General features: G+C 43.1%; 1 protein-coding gene and 1 pseudogene across 1 annotated transcript; both read left to right on the top strand.

Moving 5' to 3' along the window:
- Positions 1-1,257: 1,257 nt before the first annotated feature.
- LOC147943258 (uncharacterized) lies at positions 1,258-2,816 on the top strand. The gene is made up of 4 exons (XM_087452736.1): positions 1,258-1,350; positions 2,002-2,391; positions 2,434-2,526; positions 2,742-2,816. Exons 1-4 carry the CDS (start codon positions 1,258-1,260, stop codon positions 2,814-2,816), a joined length of 651 nt encoding a protein of 216 aa, XP_087308862.1.
- Positions 2,817-10,170: 7,354 nt separating this feature from the next.
- Positions 10,171-11,599, top strand: LOC109132810 (uncharacterized; annotated as a pseudogene).
- Positions 11,600-12,833: the final 1,234 nt, after the last annotated feature.

Here is a 12,833-nt window from a genome sequence, read left to right as displayed (position 1 = left end):
GTGCACTGTGTACCTAAGAAGGGAGGCATAACTGTGATCAAAAACGACAAAAATGAGTTAATCCCAACTAGAACCATCACAGGACATAGGATGTGTATAGATTATAGGAAGTTGAATGCTGTATCTAGGAAAGATCATTTTCCTTTGCCTTTCATTGATCAAATGTTGGAAAGACTAGCTAGTCATCCCTATTATTGTTTCCTTGATGGGTATAGTGGATTCTTCCAAATCCCTATTCACCCAAATGATCAGGAAAAGACAACCTTTACTTGTCCCTATGGCACTTTTGCCTACAGACGCATGCCATTTGGTTTGTGCAATGCTCCTGCCACCTTTCAGAGGTGCATGACTTCAATTTTCTCGGATTTAATTGAGGAGTCAGTGGAAGTGTTTATGGACGACTTCTCTGTATACGGTTCCACTTTCTCCTCCTGTTTGTTAAATTTGTGCAGGGTATTGACGCGATGTGAGGAGACGAACCTGGTGCTGAACTGGGAGAAGTGCCATTTCATGGTTGAAGAAGGGATTGTTCTGGGACACAAAATTTCTGAGAAAGGGATTGAGGTTGACAAAGCTAAGATTGAGGTCATGGTTCAGCTTCAACCGCCTAAGACAGTGAAGGACATCAGGAGTTTTCTGGGACATGCTGGGTTTTACAGGAGATTCATCAAGGACTTCTCAAAAATTGCAAGACCTTTGACAAGGTTGCTGTGCAAGGAGGTTGAGTTCGAATTTGATGCAGCATGTTTGGAAGCCTTCAGCAAGATCAAGGAAGCCTTGGTTTCAGCACCCATAGTGCAAGCTCCTAATTGGGATCATCCTTTTGAGATCATGTGTGATGCTTCAGACTTCGCAGTTGGAGCAGTTCTGGGACAGCGAATTGACAAGAAGCTTCATGTCATCTACTACGCCAGTCGCACCTTGGACGAGGCCCAGGGAAGGTATGCTACCACGGAGAAGGAACTCCTGGCAGTTGTGTTTGCATTCGAGAAATTCAGGAGTTATCTTGTAGGTTCGAAGGTCATTGTGTATACCGATCATGCCGCTCTGAGACACATATACTCGAAGAAGGATACCAAACCGAGACTGCTGAGATGGATCCTGCTTCTCCAAGAGTTTGACATGGAGATAGTCGACAAGAAAGGAATAGAAAATGGAGTTGCAGACCACTTGTCAAGAATGAGGATAGAAGATGCTGTTCCAATAGATGACTCGATGCCTGAGGAACAACTTCTGGTCGCCCAGGTTTGTGAGCAGATGCATGACACCGGGGTTGAGAACCTAAAAATCAACTGTATGGCGGTCACTTCAGATATTGCGCCATGGTATGCTGACTTCGTGAATTACAAGGTCTGTGGAGAAGTTCCTGATGACATGGATCCTTACAGGAAAAAGAAGTTTTTCAGAGAGGTCAACCACTACTTCTGGGATGAACCCTATCTATACAAGAGAGGTTCTGACGGTCTGTTCAGGAGGTGCATAGCAGAAGGGGAAGTGCAGGGAGTGCTTGAGCATTGTCACGGGTCCGTCTATGGAGGTCATTTTGCCACATTTAAGACAGCTCAGAAGGTTCTCCAAGCAGGTCTCTGGTGGCCAACCTTGTTCAAAGACGCTCACAACTTCATCACCAAGTGTGACGCTTGTCAGAGGATGGGCAACATCACAAGGAGAAACGAGATGCCTCAAAATCCGATCCTGGAAGTGGAAATATTTGACGTTTGGGGGATAGACTTCATGGGACCATTCAACCCCCCATCTAATGGGAATGTCTATATTTTGGTGGCAGTTGATTACGTTTCTAAGTGGGTCGAAGCCATAGCCAGCCCCACCAATGATCACAAGGTTGTTCTGAAGCTGTTCAAAAGTATAATCTTTCCAAGGTATGGGATACCTAGAGCGGTGATCAGTGATGGTGAAACTCACTTCGTCAACAAAGTTTTTGAGAGCATGCTGAGAAAGTATGGGGTCAAGCACAAAGTGTCTACTGCGTATCACCCTCAGACCAGCGGTCAGGTTGAAGTTTCGAACAAACAGATCAAGGGTATCTTATCAAGAATTGTTGGAGTTTCGAAGAAAGATTGGTCTGTGAAGCTGGACGAGACTCTCTGGGCGTACAGAACAGCATTCAAGACGCCAATAGGCAGAACACCATTTCAGCTGGTTTATGGTAAAGCATGTCATCTCCCTGTAGAAGTTGAGTACAAGGCGCTTTGGGCTATTAAGTTGTTGAACTTGGACATTGACACAGCTCAAGCTAAGAGAACTCTAGACATCCATGAGCTGGAAGAAATACGACTTGATGCTTATGAGAGCTCTAAGATTTACAAGGAAAGGACAAAGAATTTTCATGACAAGAAGATTATTGTCAAGGATCTCAAGGCTGGGGATCAAGTTTTGCTTTTCAACTCCAAACTTAAGTTATTTCCTGGAAAGCTTAAGTCTAAGTGGTCTGGACCTTTTGACATCAAAGAAGTTCTGCCATTCGGAGCCATCACTCTCCTGAACAAAGATGGTAGTGAATTCACTGTAAATGGTCAGAGAGTTAAGAAATATTTAGCTGACCAAGTCCGACCAGAGGGGTTTTCTGTGCTCCTCTATGAACCCCCAAAAGCCTAAAAAGCTGAAAAGTCAAGCTAGGGACTTTAAACAAGCTCACTTGGGAGGAAGTCCCAAAGGTATCACTGTAAATATTTTTAGGATCCTTGTGTTTTTAATTTTTGTTTTTGGTTTTCTGTGTTCAGGAATCTACAGAAGGGAGTGGGTGCAACAAAGATAGAGGATACAGAGAAAAGCAGAGTGAAAAGGAGAGGGAGTGATTCAAAAAAAAAAAAAAAAAAAAAAAAAAAAAAAAAAAAAAAAACAAAACAAAACAAAGAAAATATATCGACCCACTTTGTTGGTTTCCCCTCCCACGTGAACCTCTATCATCTCCCATCACCTCACTTCCCCCTCTCTTGTTCCCTCACACCAAACACCCAAACTTTCTGTCCCATCACCCACCACCTCTCCTCACTCTTACAACTTTCCTCTTCTTTAAATTAACTCTCCTTTCTCTTCTTCACTTACGCTCACCTTCACCTTCACCATTATCATATCTTTTTCCTGCAACCCCTCCTCCCAAATTTCTCCCCTCGCCGTCGCTGCACATCACACTCAACCACACAAGCTTCCACGCTGCTAGAGCTCTCGCCTTTCAGCCCCACTCGCCTGACGTTATCAAGATTGACTCGATTCGACGAACATCCTCATTCCTCTTGTTCATCACCGACTCGAAGCCATTGTTCCATCCGAGACCAGCTTCAACAACACTGCTCGATTCCCCATTCCGTGAAGCATCGCGTCACATCCACATACCGTCAATCGAGCCGTGTCCGAGAAGCACCAATCGAGCTGTTGTCTTCACCTGCTCCGGCAAAGCTGCACATCACAATCGAGCTGTGTCCAGAGAGCGTCAATCGAGCCGCGTCCGCCATCCACCATTCAACTCCGCTCGAGCAACCACCGCACAACGCTCTTGGAATCCTGCTCAACCCGTCGTTCTCGCTGCAGACCCTTGCTCGAGCTACCGCACATCGACACGCCTGAACCGTTCGCACATATCAATCGAGCCGTCCTCATACCATCAATCGAGCCACGGTCGAACGTCTTCAATCGAGCCACGCTCGATTCTCTCCTCCACGCACGATTCGAGCAGTCCCTCAAGCTCTCAATCGAGCCACGACCCGCGCACGAATCGATCGGTTATCTCTCTCTTAGCACTCTTCATTTTCAACTCGGTAATTAGTTTTGTTATTGGCTCACTAACCTATTAACGCTTAATTTTGAGTTTACATGTTTCAGAGAAACAGAAAAAGTACAGAGCTTATACACGAGATGAGAGAAGCATACGGTTGTGTTGCTGGAGAACGTTCATCCCCCGAATCCATGGCGAGGCGTTTCATGGAAATGAAGAACATGGTTGACGAGGTTGTTGGGGGTTCAGGCCAAGCAGCGGGGTCAAGCAGACCAGCAAATCCGTTTACTAAAAGCAAGAGTCGCGGGAAGAGACCGGCGCAAGCTTCAAACTCAAGAGAGGAGGGAAGTGATTACGAACAGGAGGAACCTAAGTTGCGCTCCGAACAAGCTCCCAGGAAATCTGTAAAACGGAGGAGCGCTGAGACGAAACTAACTCCCAAGGAATACTATGAGTTGTTCCAGCAGGTGGAGTTCGCTGGAACAAGATATCCCCATGTCGAGACTATGCACCCAAAAACGGATATAGGGAGGAGATAATTCAGTTCCTTTGTACTCTGGAGACGCACCTGTATGCGGATGAGCCGGGAATGATGTCTGATGGAGGTCTGGGCTACATTACATTTCGCGTTCAAGGCCAGTTCTACAATCTCACCTTCAGAACCGTTGAAGAGATGTTTGGATTTCCCAGCGGAACGGGGACTACGCCGCAGTTTGATCGGGATGAGATGTCCGCACTCTGGGCAACGATTGGGGGCACGCCCTCATTCACTTCATCGAAGACAAAAGCGCTGAACGTGCGAAGCCCAGTGTTGCGCTACTTCCAAAAGGCGGTCACCAATGCATTTTACGCCAAAGAGATTAAGGGGTACATGACAAATGGCGAGCTTGAGATGATCGATCTGGCGATTAAGGGACTCTCATTCACTGCCATGGATTGCACCGCGCTGCAAGGTGACATATCCAACACTTCCGTCTCCCTCTACCTTATCAACTACATGATGACATACAAGAATTGGGTATCGCGAGTCAGCAACAACAGCACTCCTGGAGTGATGTGCATGGGAGGCGTAGTGACTTGGTTCCTTGAGGCTGCTGGTGTTCCCCTAAACTCTGAGCCGCACCCACCACGTTGGATTGACATCAACAACCTGCGACAGTTGCGCACTCTGGAGCGGGGTCTGAGACAGGGACGGTTGATCTACAAGTTTGTGCATCCTGCGGTCGGTCCCTCGAGATTACTCCTCCCTTGCGTCGAGTTGACTTCAATCTTAGGGGGAGAGCATATCGAGTTCATCCCTCCCACGGATCTCTTATACAATTCTGACGCTGAAGGGGAAACGTGCGCCGAGCCAATGGAAGAGGACACAGCGGAATATCGCCCAGAGGAGTACTCGGATCCGAGAATGTCAAAGGGGGTCAGAGCAGCTCATCACAGACTCAACCTGCTTCAACAATGGGGGAAAGCCAGAGACAAAACGGTGAGCCGTTTCACCAAGACTGTCATGAACTTCATGCGTAAGTTTAGCTGTTCCACTTCCACAACCGCGGTCCCTAGGTCTATCCCCGAGGATACCAGACCAATGCCAGGACGCCCTTCCGCGAACCTAGAGCGAACACCTTCTCCGATTCCATCTCCAGCACATCAATCCTCATATGTGCCACGGCAGCGCCAACCTTCTCCCGTCCCTTCACGCCACTCGTCACATGAATCTAGGGAGAGAAAAGGACACGGTTCGCGTGGTTCAAGAGCCTCCTCAAGTCGTCGATCAGCGCGTCGTTCTGCAGCTCAAGCTGAGCAAGAGGTTGAGCAACAAGTTGAGCAGCAAGACGATTATCAGCCTACGGATGTGGTAGTATTAGTCTCGGACCATGGTGAGTCCAGAGTCGACGACATGCAGTGTGACGAGCAGCCGAACATATATCAGAACACGCAAGCTGTTGAGCAGCAAGTCGACCAACCGGCTGATGTCACACCCGCGGATCCTGCACAAGGCGAAGGGCAGAGTCAGTTTCACACACCAACTCCTTGGGCGAGCTCAGACTCCTTCTTCTACTACTGAGGTACTCCGACCCTCCATTTGTACATACCATTTCATTCCTGCATTGTTTCTGTTGTGATTCTTAAATCCTCCTGCAAATTTTTCTTACACAGGAGAATGTGTAATTTAAGTTTGGGGGAGGGTTTGAGATGATGTATCTGATGTTGTGTTCTGTGATTCTTATTTTAATTTTTACACCATATCATATTTGAGTTTGCATCATATCTATTGCATAAAAAAAAAAAACAAAAAAAAAAAAACATAAAAAAATCGAAAATCTCCACAAAAACAGAGTGTTCATGTAGTTTGCATTCGCATTTTAGGATTGAGTCTAGTGTTGTGCATGTAGGGTTGTTGCATTTAGCATAGGGGTTGATGATGATTGTAACCTTGTTAGCATGCTGGATTCAATAGGATAGGATCAAGGCCCTTGTTATTAGTTCTTTGATGCTTATTGATTGAACTTGAAAATGTAAAATTGAAGCATGTTTTGAATTGATATCATTCCCTATCTACCTGAACCTAATCTTGACTTGCAATTATCATGTGATGCATTGAAGTTGAACTCATGGATACCATACACATACTTGGATTGTCTTTCACATTTTTACCACCCTTGTCAATCCAAGTAGCTGATTCCCATCTTTGGAACAGTTCCCCGCACCCTTAACCAACCGTTCTTTCAAGCCAATTGTTTTCTTGAGTGTCAGGCCTTTTCCGAGTTGAGCTTGTTAGAAAGTGTTAGGTTCTAACCGACAAGAGTAGGATCCTGTGTAGTTCTAGTTCGCGTTATCCGGACTAGTAGAACTAGGTGAGAACTCGAATTTTGGGTATTGGGTATGGATTTGTGCAGAAAAGTAAAGAAGTGGAAAGTCTTTAGGAGGGGGATGTGTTTACATAGTTTACAAGTCTAGTAAAGGATTTGGGGTGAGCAAAGTAAAAAGAGTTATTGGTTCTGGGCATAAAATAAAAAGATTAGACAAAGAAAAGAAAAGAAAAAAAATAAAAAAAATACTTAAGATGTCTAAAGTCCCTAGAAGGAAAGAAAACGAACCATAGTGATAATAAAGATCTCCCAATCCGCTAGAATGAAAAGAAGTGAACTCTTCCTAAGACTAAGTGTAAAAAGTTTGAGATGAAGTTTCTGATGAAGGGTAGAGATAGGACCAACTTCGGTTTGGAGTGTTCTTTGGGTAGACAGGGCGCTGCTCTTGTATGTATCAGTTGGTTTCAACCTTTAGCCTTCTCTTAAGCTCAACTCCTTTTCGTGAGAGAACCTTGTTCTGTATTGATAAAACCACGTGATGAGGAGACCATCTATGTCTCAAACCTTTACCCTAGCCAAATGAGTTCAATGACATTGTTTAGCTTGATTCACGGTTCTCTGTTAATGAATGTTAAAGGGGATGATTGATAGGATAGCATGTGTAGATTTGAAATAAAGTTCCTTCACCATGCATCATAGAACTAAAAACAAGGACCTTGATTCTAACTACTCTATTCAGCATGTTTTAGGTTCTGAGACCCCATCTTCACACCTCTCTTCCATACTCTGTTCTTGATAGTTTGCTTGAGGGCAAGCAAAGAATAAGTTTGGGGGAGTTGATATGTCTGTATTTTGCATCTCCTTAGCCTGTATTTGTCATGCCTTTAGCTAGGACAACTAGTTGTTTTGCATCATTTTAGAACATCTTTCGTACATTTTGCATGTTTAGGAAGTTTCTGCATCATTCTTGCATACATTGCGCATTTCGGAGTTTTTCAGGTGTTTAGGAGACGTTGGAAGCGCACACAATCGAGCTGCTCCTCACTTACACAATCGAGCGCTCCTCACTTCCTAAACCGAGCCCTCCTCACTTCCTAAACCGAGCCATGCTCCTCACTCCCTCAACCGAGCCATGCTCCGCACTTCCTAAACCGAGCCCTCCTCACTTCCTAAACCGAGCCATGCTCCTCACTCCCTAAACCGAGCCCTCCTCACTCCCTCAACCGAGCCCTCCTCACTTCCACATTCGAGCGCTCCTCACTTCTACAACCGAGCCATGCTCCTCACTTCCACAATCGGGCTACTCCTCGCTTCCACAATCGAGCCATCACTCGAGCCACCGGTCTAGGGATTCAGCTTTTGACGTCTTCATGAAAGTTGTAGATAATTGAGTCATCTTTCCAATGCCGTTTATTTCAAGCCAATCGGAGGTGTGGTTCAAGAGTTATCATCGTTTTAGTGGATACGTATACACCCAGCTCGAGCCACTTTCACAGACTATGCTCGAGCCATTTTCACTCACACCACTGGAGCCACTCCTACTCATTCCACTCGACCTCACTCTAGGGAGAGACGACACACGACTCGACCGCACATGTCAGGAAGACGTTCCGTCTTATGCGCTTCAGGAGATTCCCAAACCGACGCTTCACCTTGTCGTTTTAAGTTTTAGGGATTTACATGTTTTTTACTATAAATACATTTTGTTAAGTCTTGTTTGGATATCTTAGTTTTGATCTCGTTCTGTTCTTAAGGTTTACCTAGCCTCCAAAAAACGTTCGGAGACTTGTATTTCCGATATCTTTGAGATTATTGAGATTTTGCATTTGATTCCTTTTACAAAGTTGTTCACCTTATTTTTATCCACCTAATGATGCTTGATTCAATGATTTATGTGTTTGCATGCTTGATGATGAATTTCGGATCTGAGTAGTGCAGTAGTTCTTGAGGATGGGATAGATTAGGTGGAGGATCTTAGGATGTAGAGTGTTTAAGCTTTGATTGTATGACTCCCTTCTGGACTAGAATTAGAAATACTAGTTTCTCTCTGATCAATTGGAACTAGGTTTTAGACATCTCCGCACCCAAAAGGTGTTCGATGAAATGTCTGACCAACTAGTGCCAGAGACTTACGTTCCTAGCCTAAGAGATTAGTTGTCTAGGATGTTTGTTGACGTGAATGAACTTGTTTTTCATGCCATGTTTGATCATGTTTCTCTAGCGAGAGCTAGGTTTGGAAGTGGTTGAGTTTGAGTAGCTTTTGTCAAGAGATTGGATTAGCTAAGAAGTGATGCTCATTATTTAGGGATGGTTTGCTTGTGACATGTTAAACACGCTATAGACTAGGATACTCCACCGACATCAATTACTCCCATCCTTAGGACTTCTTTCTTTCTGATTTTTATTACATTCCCGGAACTGTTTCGTTTGTTCATGCTTAGAATCGTTCTCAGTTTCTCTCATTCTTGCTTGCTTCTTGTCATACATTTTCGTTTCTGTTTCTGTAATTCATTTCATTTTGTATTTTGACCATTCTAGGATTGTTAGAAAAACTCTCTCTTGAATTGGCTTAACTTGTGATTGCTTGATTGCATCTTGAGTGACTAGCATCATCCCATTTGGATTGACACCTTAAGTATTACAACGCATAAGGTTAATTGAACCTACTAGGAGAAACAAAAATCTTAGTATCAATTTGGCGCCGTTGCCATTTGGGAATCGTTTTGTTACATTTAGGATTTCAAGTTTTGCAAGATTAAGTTTTGTTACACAATCAATCTGAGTACTAACTTGTTTTGGTTGTCTGCTTGTTTGCTTTGCATCTCAGATACCTGTTGATTGCAACCTTGCATGCACACCAGATCAAGAGGGCATCAAAATCTCGTTCCTGTTATTGACGAAATCAATCGGTTGCAACGCCCACGACAGGCTCGTCAACCCACTGATCATCCCGCACAAGTCACTATGGAACAACAGCATGAACCACATCAGGGACCGCGAAACATTGGTGTTGGGGATGCCCCGAACACTCATACTCAGCGTGCTGGAATCGTCCCTCCCGCAGTGCCGAACAACAACTTTGAGATCAAAAGTGGTCTGATCACCATGATCCAAGGAAACAAGTTTCACGAGTTGCCTATGGAGGATCCACTCGACCACTTGGACGAGTTCGGCCGTCTTTGTGGTCTCACCAAGATCAACGGCGTGAGTGAGAACGGTTACAAGTTGCGCCTCTTCCCATTCTCCCTGGGAGACAAGGCTCATCAATGGGAGAAAAACCTTCCCAAGGGATCAATCATATATTAAAACGTTTCCGTATACATTTTTGTTTATTATTACTAACAGTTTTGGCTGAGAATAATCTCTACGGTGATGGGGTTCACGTCATGCACACCTCTAAAAAAACTGTGTTTCTAATTATATTGGGAATCTTTTGTGTGTTCTTCTATATGTCATTGATCTGATCCGCCGTTGTTCCGGCGAGTCTCATGTGACTTACATTATCCTTTCTTAACAACCTCAATAACTGTTTTAATACTCTTTTAGATTTTGTAACTACTCAATTCTCCTACCGACCCTTTTAATGGCTCCCACGTTTCACTCTAATCATTCTAAGTACCATTTCCTTTTTCATCTGTTTCTCTGATACTCATGAAATTTAAGGAACTACTCATGGAAGCTTCACAGCAACATAGTAACAAGAGACATGACTTAGAGGAAGGAGTAAGTACCTATGTTCCTAAAAAAAAAAGACTCAAAACTCTTTATTTCAACTGTTACTTATATGATTTTGTATGTTTATGCAGGTAATGCATCTTAAAGAGAGACTAGAGGAAGAAGAAGCAATAAAGAGAACTCTAAAGGCTGCTTTCGATGGCTCTGTTGTGTCTCTTCCAAGTATGTCCTCATTGTTTCTTCCACCTCAGGTAAAACCAATACTCATACCTCACATATATAATACTAACTATTTCTTAATAGTAATACTAACTATTTCCTAATGATCAAACAATTAAAGTGTTTGCTGTCTAATAGCTTTCCGAGCTTATACAAGAATTAGCCGTCGTGGAGGCAGAGATTTATGTCTAGACCGAAAAATCGAGGAGCTAAAGCTTAAACTATATTACGAACAGAGACAAAGGCAAGAGATGCAATTGCAGATGACCGAGCAGAAGAGGACAGTGGCAAGGCAGAGCCACGTGAAACAGAGTACTCTGCCTCTAAGACATGATCTTCATCAACGATCTTTGTCTCTGCTCCCGATTTCTTAGATGCCACGTCTTCAGGTGGCTTCACAGGTAAAGTAGTTTGCTTATTCCGAATGTTTTGTATAAGATGCACATTTCACTCACGGTCATGGTTTTGGTGGACAGATGAATTTGATGGAGTATCGAGGATGCAGATGGGTAGAGTAAAAAAGGGCTTAGACTTGTTGAAGTGAAGACCAAAGACGACCCAAACGAAGTATCTGAACAACTCATCAACTGTCTCATAGGAATTTACTTGGAACTCAATCATGTTTCATCAAAGACCAAAGGGGATATCGATGTCTCGCTCTCGAGAAGGCCCTCTTCTTGTAGCCGGAAATCAAACACATATAGTTATTACCAAAAATGCAATGAATCTTGATCCTTATCACGTATTGCCGGACTCGAGCGGAGGATTGGCCCTTACAAGAACTTCATTCATATTTCAAGAAGTTCCATCGACGTGACCCGTTTCACCCACTATTGTTCGCCGGCTGTTCCACGCTTGAGGTGTTACTGTACATTGTGTGAATTTAGCATACAAAATGATCTCATCAAATAGTATATATAAAATTTTTGATGAAATTGTTTTATCGACGCTTTATGTGTGTTAGCAGTGTTTTGATGGAGAAACTATCGGAGGTAGATTTGAGTTTTTTGACCTACAAGCAAAAACTCGCCTTCTGGATTAATATCTACAACGCATGTACGCCACTTTTACAAAATAAATTATTTATTTTTTTAAAATAAGAATCATCACAAAAATTGAACTTAAAATCGAATTCTATATTCCATATATGATAGGCATTTCTTGAGTATGGGTTACCATCGTCGCACAATAGACTACTTACCTTGATGAACAAGGTAACTTTTTTTATCAAAATCCCAAGAGAGAACTCTAAATGTTTCATCATAGAGACGCAGAAGTGTTTAGAAACAGATGTTGTTCCCACTTGAGAGACCCGGGAGAAGAGTTCTTAGTAAAAAATGTAAATGTGGCTTGTGTTTACAAGTGTAAATTTTAAATCTCTAGGTGTTGGCTATTGAGAACGTGTTTAAGCATAGGGTGACAAATGTGGTTTTCATGGGAATGGGTGAGCCGATGTTGAATCTAAAGTCAGTGCTTGATGCTCATCGTTGTATGAACAAGGTAAGCCATTTTCCATTTTGACATGATTCTGTGTTGATATAATTGAAGTTTCTCTGCACAAACATATGATTTATTTCTCTGCATAATTGTTAAACAATAAGACATAGCACTCACTTGACAGCAGTATGCTTTTTTTTACTTAGGACATTGAAATCGGGCAACGAATGATTCATGTGTCACCTTTCTGCTTTTATTCATGTGTTGGTCAAAAACTAAAATGATCTTTGTTACTTTACTCAGCGTTCTTTGGTCAAGATACCACAAACATATCATGAATGCTTAATTTCTAATCATGTAACATATGCTCTGGATCAGTCACATCTTATTGATTTTCATGTTTTCATTTTATTTACTTACTCTTGAGTTGTTCTTTTGGCGAATCAGTTTACATGCGCCAAATCAGAGTCTCCGAGAGATAATTGTACCAAGTGCTAAGGCTTATCCGCTGGAAGCAATTATGAAGGATTGTCGTGATTACTTCCAGGAAACAAATAGACGAGTCTCCTTCGAATATGCCCTTCTAGGTGTGTGAGCCTTGCAATGAACAAAACTTTTCTGTTTTGTCTTCCCACATTATATCACCTAATATATAGTTTAAAAAATGATATGATGCAGCTGGTGTCAATGACAAAGTTGAGCATGCGGTGGAACTCGCAGAGCTACTCCGTGAATGGGGTAAAACTTATCACGTTAACTTGATACCGTACAACCCGATAGAAGGATCAGAGTACAAGCGACCTTACAAGAAAGCGGTATGTTACTAACCATTAAGCCTACGCATTTGTGTTTTTTGGTGTTCGAATTCAGAACCTCATTGAAAAATACAAATAAAAGTTCCTTAAATCGCTTCTTTAAACCAAATGTACATGTCCTAGCATTTGCAGCTGCATTGGAGTCGA

Source organism: Camelina sativa, chromosome 5 (genome assembly GCF_030686135.1).
Source record: "Camelina sativa cultivar CO46 ecotype springtype chromosome 5, ASM3068613v1".
Classification (NCBI taxonomy): Eukaryota; Viridiplantae; Streptophyta; class Magnoliopsida; order Brassicales; family Brassicaceae; genus Camelina; species Camelina sativa.
Note: the sequence above shows the minus strand (reverse complement) of the source record. Positions and strands in the feature narration are given on the sequence as shown.

Coding starts and splice junctions, on each gene's coding strand:
- LOC147943258 (XM_087452736.1), top strand. CDS start 1,258: ATGCATGACACCGGGGTTGAGAACCTAAAAATCAACTGTATGGCGGTC. Junction 1,351..2,001: donor CTGACTTCGTGAATTACAAG/GTCTGTGGAGAA, acceptor TATCACCCTCAG/ACCAGCGGTCAGGTTGAAGT. Junction 2,392..2,433: donor ATCTCAAGGCTGGGGATCAA/GTTTTGCTTTTC, acceptor TTTCCTGGAAAG/CTTAAGTCTAAGTGGTCTGG.